The sequence below is a fragment of the Astatotilapia calliptera genome, chromosome 20 (genome assembly GCF_900246225.1).
Source record: "Astatotilapia calliptera chromosome 20, fAstCal1.2, whole genome shotgun sequence".
In the NCBI taxonomy this organism is placed as follows: Eukaryota; Metazoa; Chordata; class Actinopteri; order Cichliformes; family Cichlidae; genus Astatotilapia; species Astatotilapia calliptera.
The window spans coordinates 7588388-7606758 of record NC_039321.1 but is presented as its reverse complement, the minus strand read 5'-3'; the positions used below and the strand labels follow the sequence as shown (position 1 = coordinate 7606758).

Genomic DNA, 18371 nt, shown 5'->3' with positions numbered 1-18371 from the left:
CAACATAAGCCTCCATGCTAGACTGCTAATCATATGCTTTTGTGTAGGTGTGGTAGGGGATAGAATAATTCACGTTGATAGGAATCTGAGTCCACTGCATGTAAAAGGTGTTGGTCCTTAAAGGTGAATGGCTTTTGGAAGCCAGCTGTGATGAGGGAACAGCTGTTTGGTGTTTAAATTGCTTCTCGAGAAAATATGTGAGGGCTTACGTTTGAGTGGGTTCATGCATGTGTCAGTGCACATGGGGTCGATTTTTATGTACATGGACAAACACTCATGTGGATCACTGTACTGTACTGTTGGGAGAAAAGGTCAGCACCCTGATTTGCGTAAGATCAGCCATCTGTCCTCTCAATACAGCAAACGGTTTTGCCACCTGTCTCTGATCCTAATCCCCCTTTTTCTAGCCTGACCCTGCAAAGAGTATCGCAGGACCCCTGTCAGCTTTAGCTATGCTGCCGCAGAGAGGAAAAAAGTTACTTGGAGAATGGTTAGCTTTTCTCTCTGTTGCATTTTCAGGCCTCCATATGGTTCTGCCTACAAATGTATTGAAAGAGCTACGATTTCTGCAACAGTTCTAACGTGAAATATCGGTTTTGGTGCTTATATCCAGCTTCTGCATGATAAACACAGCATAAATACCTGGTGAAAAAAAAGACAGATGGTTACAAAAAAGATTCTACAAAGTTTACAATTTGTCCACCTTTTGGCAAAGGTGGCACAAAAAGAAGATGCAACAAACACTGAAGCAAGTATTTTTTGAATATGTCTTGACATAGCATTGCCTTATTCAGCCTGTTCTTCTCATGCACAAAGCCGACGTGCCACCACTCACAATTACACACCTCTGTCAACACAGCAGCTCATATATATACGTCATCAGACAGGGAAACCTCAGAAAAAGCAGAAAAATGTCATCTCGTGTTGTTAGCTGCAATGAATTATGAGTGTTGCTTGAGTGCTTAGGAGATGATGTAATCTTGTCCACTTCGACTACTTCATCAAAACACCCACTTATTAACTGAAAGCCAAGAAATTTGTACAGGATTTTAAATGAAACATACATAATTGCACAGCATAAAAAGGATAACAATTATCTATAAACCAGTTTGTGGCTTTAGTGTAGTTAGCGTGGTGACATGAATGCACAATATAACTGACAATTAAAGAAGATATTTGTCAAATACCACTAAGGAAAAGCAGCTGCACCCTTCTGGTGAAGCACCCCCCTCATCCCAGACACCCAGAAATTAAATTTCTTGCCAGCCTTCTTTCTTTCCTCAGCTGTGATTCCTCTTCCATCATCCCCCGTTTCCCTCAATTTTTCCAATTCTCTGTCATCCATGTCTAAGCCATTGTTGATTTTGTGAAATTATCTTTCCCTCTTTCCATGTTTGCATCTTCCCCACTACCCAAATAGCAAAGCTAGTCTCTAAACTATTCAACTCTACTGATCTCCTCAGCCCAGTGTGGCTCACTGCTGTCTCCTATTTAGACACTCTCCCCTCTGGAATCAGCCCTTCCACACTCCAGAGATGGTTGGCTTGCCACATATAAACACCCCTTGCTTTGATCACCCTCCTCCTTCCTTCTACAGCTGTCATCCACGATATCCATCCTCTTTTCTTCTCCAACTCCTGCCCCGCAACCCACTACTATTTCCTTTATGTTTGCATGTGCATGCTCATTGAAGTGCGGCATTCTAAGGTGGCTAATTAGGAACACGGAGAGACATTAGTTTGGCTAGCAATGATGAGGAGGAGAGAATGTTGCAGAGGGAGAGGGAGGCACTGAGATGACCAGAAGTGGCATTTCTGTCTTCCCTGTCTTTCTACTCTCTTTCTTCTACCTCTGATCCAATGTGGTGTGAGACTCTAAAGTCCTTTAATTACCAGCAGCTGCTAGGCATTCACTGAATGCACGAAGACCAAAAAGGGAAAAAAAGAGTGAGGATAAGAATGAGCAGGGAAGAATGAAAGAGGGAGAGAGTGTTTGATGCTCTCGTACACTCATCGGCCGACAAAACGGAGCAGCATTTTGATTGCTGCTCAAAGGGAGCTCATCATCTCGAGCGCTCTTCAGTCGCTGTCCTGTGAATGGGTAGTTCAGCCTTCGTCTGACCACAATCCAAAAACATGGCGTTATGGTGATGCTCCCCTCCCGCCCCCCTTCCCTCTCCCTCCCTTAGCCTGCATCTCGCTGCTGTTAGATTAGCTCTCTAATCATGCCCAAAAGAGGCTTTTCCATCTCAAAATGTCCCATATCACTCCGTCTCTTTCCATCCTCTCAACTCACTCCAACATTCCGGGAGAGGCTGAATGGTTTTGTTGAGATTTGTCAGGATTAGTAACAAGTTTGAGTTATGTCCAAAAGGGTACCAGGTTCAAGGTTAAATTTTTTACCATTATAGTATTAAATAATGTTTGCAGTATTACTAATGTTGTAATCAGTGACTGGTTGCGGTAATGTATTATAAGCATAAGGAATTCCGTTCTCTGTGTCAAAATGAGTGTTTGTTGTGAGGGTGACAGCTTAAAGGGTAGAAGTATAGTAGACTCCAGCAGAGAATGAGTCAGCATTTTATTCTGAGTAGAATAATATGTCACTACTACACGGCATTAGTGTCTGACTGTATGTGGCTAATCCACCCAAATCTGTTTCAGTAAACCACAAAACATTTTGGGTCAGGTACCTGCCTGTCTACCTGTCTAGCAGTGGATCTATTGGGTCCTGTGGCTCAGGGAATGGGACCTCTCTGGACTGGGCTTGTTCCTTTGCATCCTGTTGTTGCTCATTTGAATCGTGACCTCGGACGTTTGGTTGGCGGTCATGCTCGGGAATCAAATTTGACTTTTTAAGCTGTTTTTATGATGTAGTAGTCCATATAATCTTCCTTGGGAATATTATTGCCTTTGGGGGGTTGTGAATGGCCTGCAACAGTAGGTAACACCCATGCAAATATCAATACCAAAGGCTTTCCAGCTGGGCGGTACAGTGTAACAAGAGGATTAGTATTATTTACTTTTCTGTCATTGGTTTTAAAGTTGTGGGTGTTCAGCATATATTGAAGCAGGAAACATCAACCTAGAAAATAGTCATATTTGGCGTTGCATGCATGTTTGCTAAAACACACACACAGACACACACACAAAACCCCACAAACTTATTTCTTAAATTATTGTTCCCTAGTTTATGTGGCATGTTTATTACTTCGCTGCAAATTGTGTCACCCAACGACCATAAAATTTCCTCTAATTTCACAGTGGCAACACCAATTAGACTAGCAATGAAAATGGCTGCCTCAGTCCATTGTGAATGTCAGATTGTGTGTCTAATGGCCAACTCATCAGCCAAAGCCTCAGTTAGCAGTCAGGGGGAAGCTGCATCCATCTTCCCAATTGTGCCTAATGAGATATCGATCACAAACATGCAGATCTATCGATATTTCCATAGATTCCTAGCAACTAGAGCTAATACAGGTTGGCAACATGCAGAAATACTGCACCAGTGTGTACAGTATATGTAGGCAGGCAACATATTATACAGTTAATGATCCTAACAACCTACTGTGTATCTCTTGCTTGCTCATTGATTTTCTTTTTGAGATGCTTCCGTCTCTGCAATGCTTCCACTGACTTTTTCCCTTTTTCTCTTTTGCTCTCTGCTCAGCCCACACAAGAAAAGCTATAGCTTGATGCTGAGCACTGAGGAATGGTCTCTTTATAAATTCTCTGGGTTTGCATAAACCTTGACATGTTTGTTCATCTGACCATGGGTGCTCTACTGTTCTTGTTTTGTATAAACACACTGAATTTACACCACAGTAGTTTCAAGATCTTCAAGATACACTGAATGAGATGTGGTCTTGATGTGTTCTGGGTCCTTTGGGCAGTGCCCTGCTGTGACATTATCAGTCACCACTGGAGACAGGCTAAGAGCTACAGTGGTTGGTTTGACCCCTGACATGAACTCTGGGTTTCAAAGTACATGTCAGCCAAAGCCCTGAGGAGTTTACTATTTCCCTTTTCACTTCCTTTAGTACTTCTTGAAGTTTAAATGTATTCCTATACTTTAAAAATGGACCAGTAAGAAACAAATGGACTGGATAAGTTCAAGTGAGGATAAAACACTGAAGAAGGGGTGTGCAGCTATGTGTGTGTCACACAGAGAGCAACCCAGCACAGTACAGCACAGCCTGACATATCCCTGCTCACCTATTGAGTCTGCTTTTCATATTAAGAAGCCAAAGACCCAGTGCAGTCAGCCTTTATGCACATTTACATTAACAAGTTTATTTGATGAAGCACACAGTCCCCAGTCTAGGTTCCCATTCAAAGCAAATCCTGCCAGCAATTCTCTAACATTATGGGTTGCCTCTTAAAACTAGTAAAGCTTTGTTAAGCTCATCAAATATTCAATATACATCCAGTTAAGTCTCTCTGTACATCCTTTATAGCTTCCCGCTGTACTCCTTTCCCCAATCCCCCTGCCCTGCCACCAAAGCATGCCTGTTGTGCTTTTAAATTCCGCAGCCTTATGTCGTCTGTCTCTCATGAGGGGAGGTGGAACGGGAAGGTGATTTTAAAGTGGCTCCCCCTCTGTTCTCTCCTCCTGTTTTTAAACACGGTGCTCACACCAAGAGCTACAATCAGACAGGTCTTCACACTGAAGATGTTGTAGGGGAAAGGGAGGAGGGATGGAAGGACGGCAATCTTTCCCGGTGGCCTGGCTCTCCTGCTCTCTGCTGTCAAGACCATAGTGTGTGCATACGTGTGTTTATGTTATTATTCGATGCTGTCTATTAAATGTGTGAAAGATTAAGTGCAAGGCACTGTATGCTATTATGCACATGTAATTTCCAGAGGGTTTGAGTATACATGATTTGTATGTGGCCATGCCCTCGTATGTGTCTGTTTTAGTTTGTATGCAGGGATGATGCTCTCTACCAGTCGTGCGTCTGTGTGTCTGTCAAGACAAGGTGGAGAAGAGATGACGGTGTAATTTCCTCTCCAAGGCAACAGAATAAGATGCAGACATTGGTGGAATGGACCCCAATTTCTGGCGTCTGCTATCCTAACCCCTACCAACTATAGAAATTGCTTCCTCGGCCAACACTACACCTTACACTGTACATTAGATATAAGTTTCTAAAAGTGAATTAGATTGCATATACTATGTCAGATTTACACCCTGAACAACGGTGTAGCCCGAACACACTGCTACAGTAGTAAACAATATTCTCCACTCAATTTTAGGGTGCATTTTAGCAACTCACCTCCCATGGTTGCACAAAATGGGACTGCCACTCACAACTTCTTTTGTATTCTGCAGAAGACTTGTTGATACCAGAGAGAGCTAATGATGGTGCATGCAGCTACTTCAGCACCCTGGACAGGGCTTAAGGAGCCTAACCAAAATCTGACGCCGCTAGCTCTGGCTGGAATAAAATAGTTTTCAGTTGCTTATTACAGGAAATTGAAAAAGATAAACATATTTGTCCATCTTTGCATATGGAAGATGTGCATTAGAGAACACTTGTTGTATGAAGTGATGGGACACTAAGCATGAGTGAAACTACTGACTGACAGGAGAAAAAGGGAGATCTACAAGGCAGGAGGTCAGAAGGGGGAATATGAGGAAGGCAGGATTGTAGTCAACACTCAGTGGCATGCACTTCAGCTAATGAGAGAGGCAAGGGGTCAGCTTCTAACTACACAGAGATAATGGCCATCTCCTGAAACCATGGCAACAGCTGCCATCCTGCACGCCTTCCACCCCCGCTGCCTCACCCCCTTGCTGCGCTCTCATCTTACTTCACCCCACTGAAATGAATTTTATTTAAAAAAAAAAAAAAAGAGAGAGAGAGAGATTCACATTGAGGAAAATCAATGCAGAGCTTTTTGTCAGTTAATGACTGCCCAGGTTTTTGCATCTGTACCCATACAGCTTGGAGACATGCATAAAACATCGTGCCGCAGCCCACACCTGAAAGCACATTAAGTATCATTTTCTCCTGCCATTGTGAATGTAAAAGAATCACCAAATTGCAGGCAGAGTAATACCTTGCCTAAGAAAGGTGTACTAATTTCAACTTGTATTAGAATAAGACAAAAAGGAGTGTCTTGGGCCGATAATAGCGAGAGAGACGGAGGGGAAGAGAAAGACCGAGGCAAATGAACCAGCGGTGCGGTCAAATGTGTAAAATGAAAAGGTAAAGTAAGAAAAAAACCATCAATATTAAAAAGTATAGTTACCAAAGTAGTGAAGGGGAAAAGCAGGTGATCATCATCAAAAAGTGCTGCAGTGACCCTCCTTTCCCAGTGGGAGATTTCTCACTACTATAATAATTCCACACTTTTCTGCTCTCTAAATTCCCTAGGGAGTGCTTGGAATATTAGTGTGTGTGTGTGTCTTGGTGTGCCTAGTAGTGTGGACTTCTGACAACATAATTGCACACAGAGGCTGTGGATGAAGATGTAGCTTGGAGTCAGTATATGTGAGAGTATGTGGTTAAGAAGCATGATACGGCGCAGAGCACACGGTGCGGAGCACACAGTGCAACACACAACACACACACGCACAGAGCAACCAGGAGAGAATAGCAGAGCTTGTAGTGGCACATCAGCACCATGGACAGCAGCTGACCCTTTAGAGTCCAATTAGAGCTACTGTGACCAGTCAGCCAGTTAGCCAGACACTATAACTGGGTTGGATGAGGATAGAGAGGCTTTGGTGTAATGGGATGGAGAGACCGCACAGTTTTAATAAGTGGTGGGAGGTGGCACAGTTTTAATGAGAGATGTGGCAGTTTCTTGTGATACTTGATACGCAGTCTGACCATTAAGATCTCTTATGAGAGAACGCCTTGTAATTTGTACTAGTTACATCTACAGAGTTATGCTGAGATTGAAGGAAGCAATCTAGCTGTGTTGTGCATCCACTTCTGTGCCACCACTTGTCGCTGCAGTTTATTGGGAATGCATAGCCAGTCACCTACATGTTTATAATAGAGATCAGCTGTTATTAATGATGTGAGTTTCATAAGATATCTTTGAGAATGAGCTATTTTGTAACTGTTTTTTTTAACCAATCCAATAAGACAGCAAAAATGTTTAAAATAATTTTTCAGCCTGCCATCTGTTTAGCGGAACAAGAGAGAAACACAGTCTGTTAACAGCAACATAACTTGTAGCCAGAATGTAGAGCATGTCACATTTACAGCCTTGATCATCACAAAATAAACAAATCTGGATGACTAACACAGAAAAGCACAAAACAAGGAAAAGTGAGCAAAGAAGCCCCAAGGGTTTGGTGTGATTTTTATTTTTTTTTGTAGGTTATTACTGATCTGTTCAGATGTCCTAAAACAAGCATGGGAAACATCGAAAGGTGGATGATTATGGACTCGTAAGTGCCCATATAGTGGCTGGTGACAAAAGTTGGCTATTAATGTGTTGAGACAGTGACAGTGTTACATCTCCCTACAGCACTGCTGCGGGATATTTGTTTTATTTCTGTTACAGCATTGTTTAATATTCCTTTCCCTACACAGTCTTCACCATCTTTGACAATCCTCATGCTTCCTTTCTTCCGTCTGTTTTTGGAAGGAGTTTAAAATTGTCACAATTTCTCATTTGCCCTCCAGTCATAATTGTTACATTATAATTGTAAGTTTCATTTTCACATATTTTCATTGCACATCCCTTTGGCGGCACTTTTTTTTTCTTGTAACTTTTTATTCATGGAATAAGTTGTTTTTCCTCTATTTCCTATCATATCCAACGCGCATATTTTTTTCAGTGCTGTATAATATCACTGATGGCATTGAAAAGCAAATATCAGTAACTTCTTTCTATCTCGGTCCTTTCTCCTCTCTGTTCAGATGCTCTCAAAGGAATCGATGTGAACGTGCAGATGAGCCGTACCGTTTTGCTGCTTCGCTCAATCAGTGTGTGAAGGCAACCGTGTATCCAGACAGCATTGCAGTCTCAGAACCTAGCGTACATGTAAGTCTGCACACAAACAAACAAGCACTCGCTCACACATATGCATAATCCTACACACAGTATACAACATACCTGCAATATCAACCACTGCTTGCAAAGTCAAAAATGAAAAATTAGCTGCTATCTACGTATTTCCAACCCACGCAACAAAAGCAGAAGTTTTTAAACGATCCCACATAGCTGTTCATCTAGTCTTGAGTTTGGTTGATGCATAAACATTAGATGGGAAGGTTCATAAGGGCTTTACGTGGGCGTTTCAGCATACATATGCTCACTTTTTACAGAGCAGTCAATATGTGTGCCAAGACATGTTTGTGTGGGTGGGTGTGTAGGCGTTAAAGTTGTCCGAGTGCAGTTGAGTACAGTACAGTATTTCTACACGGATTCAGTAAAAGCACGCAAAGATCAACAGTGAAAGGATCTGCCTGTCCAGATTCTGGAGATTGTTGTACATCTATGCACAATCCACACTATTAATGGGTCATTTTATGCACATCCTGTTCAGAAAAATGTCTTTGGTTTGAAATGGTATGAGATGTAAGACACTGACTTATAGATGTATTAGGATACATGAAATACTTTTGTGCTGTTCAGAACAATTTAAGTGGACTGAAATGTGAATCTTTAAGCTGAGAGTAGCTGCATTACAGATTTTTAAATGATTTCTTGGGATTTTATTGCAAGTAAAAAACCAAGAACCAAGAAGATCTCTTTAGCACTCCTCTCCAGACATCTTTATAGATTAATTGACAACACATTTTCTTCCATGTATTTTGGTGAGCTGACCTTTTAATTTATGTGGTTAAACATAAAAAAAATAAAAATCTTGTTAACATGCAGTTGGCTCTTGCACTGACTCACCCTGCACCACATTATATCTCACCCTCAAGCCAATGCTCAGCATACCTGGCCCCCGTTGTCCACTTTGCAAACAGCAGTTTATTACATTTTAACAGTTTCACCAACCCCCCCGTTTTGCTGTCATATCAGAAACGGGGTCATCTGACCAACCACAAAACACTCAAATTCACACAGTTCACAAATTCCACAGAGGTAGACTGCTATCACCATGACAACGCAGCTTCTTGAAGTGGGCACCAGGACAGATAGAAAAGGCAGTGAAAACAATGAAATTACCTTTGCTGAAATCTGCAACCAATTATGGTGACTGCCAAGCAGCAAAAACCCCCACCACCATCGTGGTGAAAGGAAGCCAGCAAACGAAAAGAGCAAAATCTTAACTCTCAGAAACAAGCTTATTTTGTGCAATAGCTTACTGTGTCTGTGTTTTTGTGTGTGAGACAATTTCTGCATAAGCAATTTTTGAGTGTTTATCTGTATATGTGTGTCTGAGGACGATGAGAGCTAATTATTGTAGAGAGGTTACTCAGGGAATTCTGCATTGAACAAAAGACATTGATTGCTGTGATTGCTGTAATCAAGGATCTCTCTGACACCTCAGAGTGAAGCAACACAAACATGGTGAAAGTAAAACAGGGAAAGACAAGAGGTCCTCAGCAGAAAAAAAATAAAAGAAATCATCCATCCTCTTGATGGGTAACAGAACAAGCCAGCTAACGAGGGAGGCAGTGTAGTCAGCCACTGAGACAGTCAGCATCTCTTAAAAGACCTACAGTTAAGCTGCTCAGCTGCCTTGCCTGTCCCAGTAGCCCTGCGGTGTTTAGTGAGAGGCAGATAAAACAAAGAGAAACTTCAAACGGTATGGCCCAAAAATAACAGCTAATGGAACAAGGCTGTGAAATGCCATGGTGATAATTATCCAGACTGCCTCTCTTGGCTAGAGAGCCAGATCACACACCCTGCACAGAATACATTTATTTATAGGAACAGCAGCTGAATGCTCCAGCCACAGTGTCACTGCTCTCCAGAGAATGACTTCAATCGCCTTTATGTGCATCGGCACTTGTGTAGTGCATCTCATATGTGAGTGTCTCTGTGTGTATTTTTTCCTGTATCTGTCTCACCTTCTAAATACTAAAGAAAGGTAAAAGAAAAAGTAGAATTTGCCATGTGATATTTTTTCCCCATTTTTTCCTCCATGTAGCTTCTACTGCTTCTGAGTGGGTCATGATATTTACCTCTGGAATGATGCCTTCTAGAAACAAATAAGATTAGCTTCTAAATAAACCTTTTTTCCCTTATTATGCTGTTTTTAAGATGCAGAAACAGTTCTTGGCAAAGTGGACGGACAGCTTTGCCAACAGCAGTGTTTTCTTTTCTCATCCTGACTAGAGCTGCTGAATTTAAGCCACTGTCTCCTTTTATAATTTCATCTCAGATTTTCATGTCTTGTTTATCAAAGATGCAACTGTTAATGTTGGTTATGTGTTTTCCCCTATCTGATGTATCACGCATTAGTCTTCTAAATCAGCTCCAGGTATGGGGAAGTTTTAGGAAATTTTTACCAATTTTTTATCTGTTTTCATTAGTGTTAGTGTCCATTTTGATCCATTCTCAAAAAAATGTGTACAACAAACTTCATTACTAAGAACATTGTCATGTCTCACACCATCTGCAGCTGCTAGTGAAGGTGAGCGACGTACCAGACCTTTCTGCCGGCATCACCTGCTCGTTTGGCAACTTGACAGAAGTAGAGGGCCAGGTCAATGGCAACCAGATACTCTGCAAATCTCCTGCTGCTAAAGATGTCCCCCTCATCCCCACTGACCAAGGTAGATACAGGAAACAGACACACATATATTACCATGTATGCAATGCCAGCTGATGAATGGCTTAGTTGTGAAAATGCTTATTTTCCTGTGCAGTCAACAATACGCTCATCAAAACACAGCCTTTGCTGGATTCTGATATGTCCCTCCCTCTCATTTACAAATCTCTGGGCTAACTGTTCAGCTGCACGTGTACAAACTCTGAAACATATTTAGTGATCCAGCACTCCCAGTTTATTCAGGGGCTGTCTAAATAACAAGCACCCACAGGATTCAGGTTGTTTTGCTGTGAACTGTGCTAACACATGACCCCGGCTACTTTAAATCTGCTTGAGGATCCAAATTAGATCCCCTGGCCTGTGGTCCAGCTACGTTGCACTTAATGTCTGGCCTTAGATTTGCCTAATAGGGGATGGACTAACACTAGTCCATGGTCTAACCGTAGACCATTCCCTATGGTCTACTCTTCAGTCAGGGATCAATTAGAGGGAGTAAGTTGATTTGATGGATTCCAGTCTTTGCATAGCCAAGGCATAGACAGTGTGTTTGCTCTTTACCTCCACTGGTACCTGATGAATTTGAAAGTTTGAAATTGGCTAATTTTATTGAACTCCACAAAACAAGCATGTCACATGACACCTTCTTTGGAATAAACAAGGAAGACTGCTTTTAGATCTTGTGTAAAGGTATGCCAATAACCTCTCTTATATGATTGTTGGAAATCTCATGAACTTCTATTGTAAATACAGGGCACAAATATATCACTCTGGCTCAGGCATTCATTTATTTGCAAATGTGTATATCATTGTGAATATTAACATCTGTTGTTTGACAATAAATGCCTCTTGTTTGCAAGGAAAGATGGCTGCAGGATAACAAAACTAAACTGCCTGAATAATATATAATATGCAGTGTATGGAAGTCAATGTGTGTTTTGGGGGGTTGGTAATCCTCTTTCCTGTGAGTAAATGACAGACCTGTTTGCCCAGAACTCCCATGGGGACAAGTGCATCAGGCACTAATATGAATGTTCTCCCCCAGGTAAATGTCAGCCAATCCCCCCTGTAAGACCTTCCTCCATCCATCAAGCTATCCATCCAGCTGTTTATACCTTTGTTTTTACTTCACATGCTTTCCCCTGAGGCCACCTCCTCCTGACCTCCGTCACCTGTCCCCCTAGCAAGTCTTCTGTCTGTTGCACATCAACACTGATTGTGCCGTGGTGACTTGATCTGAGGAGAACAGAGGAAAGAAAGGAGAAAGGAAGAGGGGGAGGGGAGATCAAGACTTGGAAGGTGGAGACTGATGGAAAATACAGGAGAGAGGCCAAATTAAAATACAATTATGTGAAGGGGCAGGAGAAGAGGTCAGGATAAACTGTGAAGACACTGAACTCGTTAAAGAAAATAGCTGGCACCCTTGTCCACTAAATAAAATGGTCTTAGATGAAGTTTTGTGCAGATATGACCTCTATATGACTTTATCAGATCCTGTGAGACAAATATGTACTAGTAGAAGTCTGTTATGTGCCTGCTATAGAGACTTGTGTGAAACAAATCCTGATTCCCAACAGGTGCTGTGGAGAGAACAGAGCACTAAGGGTCAGTCAGCCCTCCTACTCACTGAATGTCATCTGAAATTCAGGCTGCTCGACACATACAAACAGACACTTGCACATATTTATGGAGCTGGTGTTCTGATAGAGAGAGATAATGTGGCTTTTTTTTTTCACAAAACACAGTCAGAGCTCTGTTCAGCAAAGTGAAGGTAAATAAATTTGGATCTGATTAAATGGTTCTGTATGAGATTGAAATTCAGGTATTTAATTTTCACAGGCTCAATGCAAGCAGTATTCCTTCATGTTACATATTTAAATATATGCAATACTACACAAGAAATACCTTTCTAAGTGATGTGTGTATGTGTGCTAACAACCTTCGTTTCAAAAATATTAATAAGCCTAAAACTAAAATCAGTCTGCTGTTCACAACTACGCAAACAGTGCGAACATATTCACTGCTCTGTAACAGTAAAAGATTAAATAAAGGTTGATGTCGTGTCTCCTCTCTTTCAGATTGGTCAGGCGTTGAACTGAGGTTGAATTCTAAGGAGACCGGTCAGATGCTTATCAGCACAGAGGTCAAATTTTACAACTGCAGTGTCCACCAACTGTGAGTATCGCTCTCTGAGTCCATTCATTTTCTTTTTTTGACAAGAACAATGCCCAGAGCTGCTGCCCGAAACCACCGAATCAGTGCTGTGGGACTTTAATCACTATTTGTCTTTAACGTTAGCCTGCCCCAGTCCCCTAAAAATATCCCCTGTAAAAATTAATGTAATCTGATCGCTTGCTGTTCCCTGCGGTCCACACAGGAAGAATCTGTGTTGTGTTGTTAATGAAGCATTCTTTTCAAACATGCTCAACTACAAAACACTCTGCTTTCTGCCTAACAGGCCTTCTGTGGGGATTTCATGCCCATTTTCATGCCATGTCTGTCCCTGATTGAGTGATGTTGAATTGAATCCCTGGATTGGAGATCTTAGTGTCTGCGGTGCCTTTGCAATTGCTTGCTTCATTCCAGTGTGGCAGATTCTGTTTGTGTGAGATTCAAAGGCCTCATTGACTTGGGAGTATCACTGAATTGAGAGTAGTTGAGAAAGGGTATCACAGGGGTTCAGGAATCCTACCATGTCAAATTATCCTTTGACTCTCCCCTTGACATTAAAACAAAATGTTTTAGCCATTGTCTCCTTTGCTAGATAAAAGCAGGCAGTGTTACTCTGCATCTCTCTCTTCGTGTTTTGTCTCCTTTCTCTTCATATTGCTATTTGAGAACCTTGCCTGAGTAGCACAGAATGCAATTACCAACTCTCACATCAGCTCAGTTAATCACTGATGACAAACAGAGTGCACACAGCCACACACGCGAAGAAATATGCATACATTTGAAAAGGGCATACACCATCCTTTCAGTAATGCCACCTCCTGTTACTTCCCTCTTATTGCACATATCGTTCCCTGTATATTCCTGATAGTGAATCAGCCCGATTCATTCAAATTAGGCTTCTTGACAGAGATCACTCTGATGATTTTTGCCTCAGTGATAATATTTCACAATGAGCATATGTGCAAAAAGGAGACAACGAAAGAGAGAACCAGTTGTGACAACCCCCCCAGCCCACCCCTTTTGAACAACTGCTCAAAAATACATAGCACAGTAAAATCTCATCACAGTCTATTAAAAGTGAGTGCTGTGCTTGCCTTGGTTTGCTTTAGTAACATGCAGAATAGCATGTCTTGTACCTAGTATTTTCCCATCAACTGGTTTTCTTTGGCCATTCTTGTTTTGACTCATCTCACCTTCTGTTCATCTATATAGTTTCTATATACAGTGTTGGAAAGTGCACGTTTATCCTCATTACTGCTATCTTACTAGTATAACACTCCACCTCTCCATCTCTCTCTTTCTTATTGTGATTGTGGTGTCCTATTCACACATGTCACACGTATTAATATATGGTAGAGGAAAATGTATGCAGGGAGAATTTGGCCTAGCAGCTATTAGGTACTGTGCCAACCACAAGGGCACAACAACAGCAGGTGCCCACTTGGGACATGAACTCATTTCCTATGTGGCACTTCCCCCTACTTTGGCAAACTCGTTGTCCCTCCTTGACTGCACTGTTCTTTTTTTTTTCCCCCTTTCACTCAGTGTGTGCGCATGTGTGTGTTTGTGTGTTCCTGCAGGTGTCTGTCATGTGTGAACAGTGCCTTCCGGTGCCACTGGTGCAAATACCGCAACTTGTGCACCCATGACCCCTCCAGCTGTTCCTTCCAGGAGGGACGGGTCAACGCTTCTGAGGTTGGTGGAACACACATGCACAGACACACGGACTTATAACCTAATCCATCTTTTCCTCTCTCTCTTTCACCCTTCCTTTTGCATATTTGCACTTGGTTTCTTTCTACCTGCCTCCTGCACTGCGTTTCAGCTCTGTGTCAGCCTCAGGGCATGTCTTCAGAAAGACAGCCATCTAAGCTTTTCTATTTCTGAAGTGGTGCTACTCATTCAGAGCTCTTGTTCTCTGCAATAGCAATTAACAGTCTATTATCCTTGGAGTTACTGAGCTTAACATGTCTTAACAATGACACAAGATCATTTTGACCACATCAATAATGATCACTATGTCACTAGCTATGCACATTTACACTACTGGGATTTTAAGTGTTTGCCTTTATTCATTTAAACCCATTCACTTGTATTAAAAAAAACTTGTTAATAATCCCTCTTCTGTACATATATGAGTAGCCCGCTTGCATTGCCTCAGTTCATATGTATTTGCTGTGCATGGCACACAGAGCTTCAGTGGTAAGATTAGATGCAGTACTCACAATTATGAATTAAGACCAGCCTTTCTCTATGACATCAGGAACAGCTATTTTATTTTAGCAACCCTACAATCTAAAGGTATATTTGAATATCGCCTTATGATATTGTATCTATACTTTAATTGACTTGAGATGTAAAGATTCACAAAGCTAAAGGCCATTAAGAGTGAAGCTTCATTGTGTAAAGCCATAAAGGCAGTTTTCTCAGAGTATTTCAAATAGCAACGACCTCCATTATTACTGAATACTTTAAACCACTGACTACTGATACCATTCTCAGTTTTGACGAATTGAGCAGTTTCATAATTCCTCTCTTGAGAATGTGTATTTCAACGCAGCTCATAGCTTTCCAAGGTCACAGAAATCAGTTATAAATTCTAACTTAGAATTAATTTCCACATTAATTCCACATATTGTGTTTCCTACTTATAATCATCCTCCTTTTTCACCATTATTGCAAAGTTCTTTTGTTCTCCTTGTCTTGCTAAACATGAAAGTGGAACGTTTTTCTTTTTCGTGGACCCTCTCTGCTTTATCCTTCCAGGACTGTCCCCAGCTAGTGCGCTCTGAGGAAATTCTGATCCCAGCAGGCGAGGTGAAGCCTATAACCCTGAAGGCCAAGAATCTGCCACAGCCCCAGTCTGGTCAGCGGGGCTATGAGTGCGTCCTGCACATCCAGGGGGTCAGCCACCGAGTCACTGCCCTCCGCTTCAACAGCTCCAGTGTACAGTGCCAGAACAGTTCGGTAGGTTGTGCGGTGCCTTTTCACATTGAGACAATATGAGTGAAATTGATGATGTGTAATTTGATTTGTCTGTAATTCTCCATTATATAATTACGCACACATTTTAAATACTGTATACAAAAACAGATAATGGCCTGAATCCCATACCATGTGTATGCTTGTGTGTGTGTGTATGTTATTTAGTTAGTGGAGAAATAGTAGCCATCATCATAGATAATTATACAGAAGAAGACTGTAGCACGAGTCTGCCTTCAGAAGTCAATATACTGCTGACTTCTGTAGTATATTCCCAGAGGTACCACAGGCATGCATGTTTTACTTTCCAGTCTTTCGCTCTCTCCTGCACACACACAAACACAAACACAAAAACACACTTGGGCAATGAAAGTCAGGCTAGAATTAAGCGCATGGGAGGCAGTTAAGCACAGCATCAATAAAGGCCAGAGGGAAGCTCAAGCTCCTGCCCAGCTGTCCCATATCTTGTGGCTTTTCACTTTGTCTGCTCCTCAGATACTGAGATGATGTAAGTATGGGGTAATATTGGAAGGACACAGTACTGTCTCCACTTGGGTTCACGGGGATTCAAATTCCCAGACTTCCCATTGAAATCCTCCTCTCTTTTCTGCTTCTATCCCAATCTCTATCTCTTTCTCCCTCTTCATCACTCTGTGGCCTCTAGTATCTGTATGAAGGAATGAAAATCAGTGAGCTTCCTGTGGATTTCTCAGTGGTGTGGAACGGCAACTTTATTATTGACAACCCAGAAAATATTAAAGGTAAGAACAAAAGATGCTGATGTCAATATCTGCTAGAAAATAGGATGGACGCTGTCATTTTTGGGATATTTTTGTTGGTGCAAATATTCCATTTTTTTGTGAGAGGTCACAAAAGCATTTGTATGTATTCATGTCAAATCATTTGTAGAGTATTTAAGAAATTTGAAAAATATTTTACTCATAGCAGACTATCTACCAGTTTTCCTTTTAACAATAACAGCAATACTTATTGGTATGTTCACTGTATTGCCCATGTCATCCCACAGTGCACTTGTACAAGTGTGCAGCCCAGCGGGACAGCTGCGGCATGTGTCTAAAGGCAGAGAGGAAATTCCAGTGTGGCTGGTGCAGTGGTGAGGGAAGGTGTACACTGAGGCACCACTGCCCCCCCATCAACCCTTACACAACCCGCTGGCTGAACCTGTCCAGCAAGAATGTGAAGTGTACCAACCCACGCATCACTGAGGTCAGTACCTATAATCCCTCGTCTGTCCTTCCTACCTGCCCACACAGATCCAGCGGTCAATCGATATGTAATTATCAGCTTCCGTTGCAAGGTGTGTCTTGCATCTTGTCACAGTTCTTTCACAGAGGGTCATGAGGCGCTCAGCTGAGACTGTAGAAGTATACTTAAAATTCAAAGTTAACAGCTCAGACAGCTTAAAACGGCTTAATAAGACATTGTCATCTGTGCCAGTGGCAAGGCAGTTACAAAGTGAAAAACCTGTTCGGTATTCTCCAAAGCACATCATGATCACTAAATTGCAGCAGAATAAGAATACACTTGACTCTGGCATGCTGTTTTTTAACATTTAAGTTGAAGCGGTAATAGCGGGATTCTTTAAAGAGATGGATAGGACCTCTGATAAATTAAAATTTTTATCTTGTACAAGATAGAACAAGGTGTTGCATGAGAAGCAGCTGTTCTACTCTACTTTGGTTTTGTGTGGACTCAGAAAGAATGAGAATAAACCTTCAATAGGCTCCCTACTGTGCTTGGCCCACCAAATGCCTGCACATCCTTAAATGTTTGTTGCCTTTCTGTCTGTCCTTTTATCTTGCCTTTTCTTTTTCTGTGTTTATCTATCTTTATTTGCTTAAAAACAAAAATTATATGTATGGCTGTTTATGTACCTGTGCGGCTATATGTGTTATACTCGCAGGTGCTTATTCTTATGAGAGTTCTTTTCATCTTCAGGACTTATCCAAGGGCAAGGACACACAAATACATGCACGCACAGAAATAGAGCTTGAGATTTGTAGTTTTAAAGGGCTGTCTCTTTGACATCTGCTTTCTCTTTGTGCATAGGCACAGCTCCCTGCTCATAGATTTTAATGTCTTTTGTCCTCACACAAGGTTATTCCAGCCCTTTGAAAGTTTCTTTGGCACCAATAACTGTTAAAAAGGGAATTTCACAAGCAAGTAATCGTAGTTTTTTTTTAAATTATCTTTGCATCCATAACCAAGTGAATGAGCGGTGCTCCTTCTTGTTTTTTCTGTCATGCTGAATTTTCACAGACATGACTAGAACCCAATAGCTGGATGTCCTCCACATCAGCAAGATCGGGATCATGACCTGGAAGTGCTTATTTGTTTTCCACAAGCAGACCTTTGCTTACTCAAAGCCCCCACTGTCGGTCTGCTGTCACAGAGGAGTCAGGCCAGGAGGGGCCGACTATTTAATTAGCTTGGTAACACACCAGTGCATTGTGGTTAACCTACCAGACCTATCTGCCTCCACATTTATTCATTTAGCTTCTTTT

General features: G+C 41.7%; 1 protein-coding gene across 3 annotated transcripts in view; it reads left to right on the top strand.

The window, feature by feature from the left end:
- The window catches only part of plxna2 (plexin A2), a 160804-nt gene that overhangs the window by 92536 nt on the left and 49897 nt on the right, over window positions 1-18371 (top strand). For all 3 annotated transcript variants that reach the window (XM_026153904.1, XM_026153903.1, XM_026153905.1), the window contains exons 6-12: window positions 7883-8006; window positions 10546-10699; window positions 12771-12867; window positions 14445-14559; window positions 15631-15831; window positions 16511-16607; window positions 16874-17073. In XM_026153904.1, the coding sequence (XP_026009689.1) occupies window positions 7883-8006; window positions 10546-10699; window positions 12771-12867; window positions 14445-14559; window positions 15631-15831; window positions 16511-16607; window positions 16874-17073 (988 nt within the window). The remainder of the gene's footprint in view (window positions 1-7882; window positions 8007-10545; window positions 10700-12770; window positions 12868-14444; window positions 14560-15630; window positions 15832-16510; window positions 16608-16873; window positions 17074-18371) is intronic.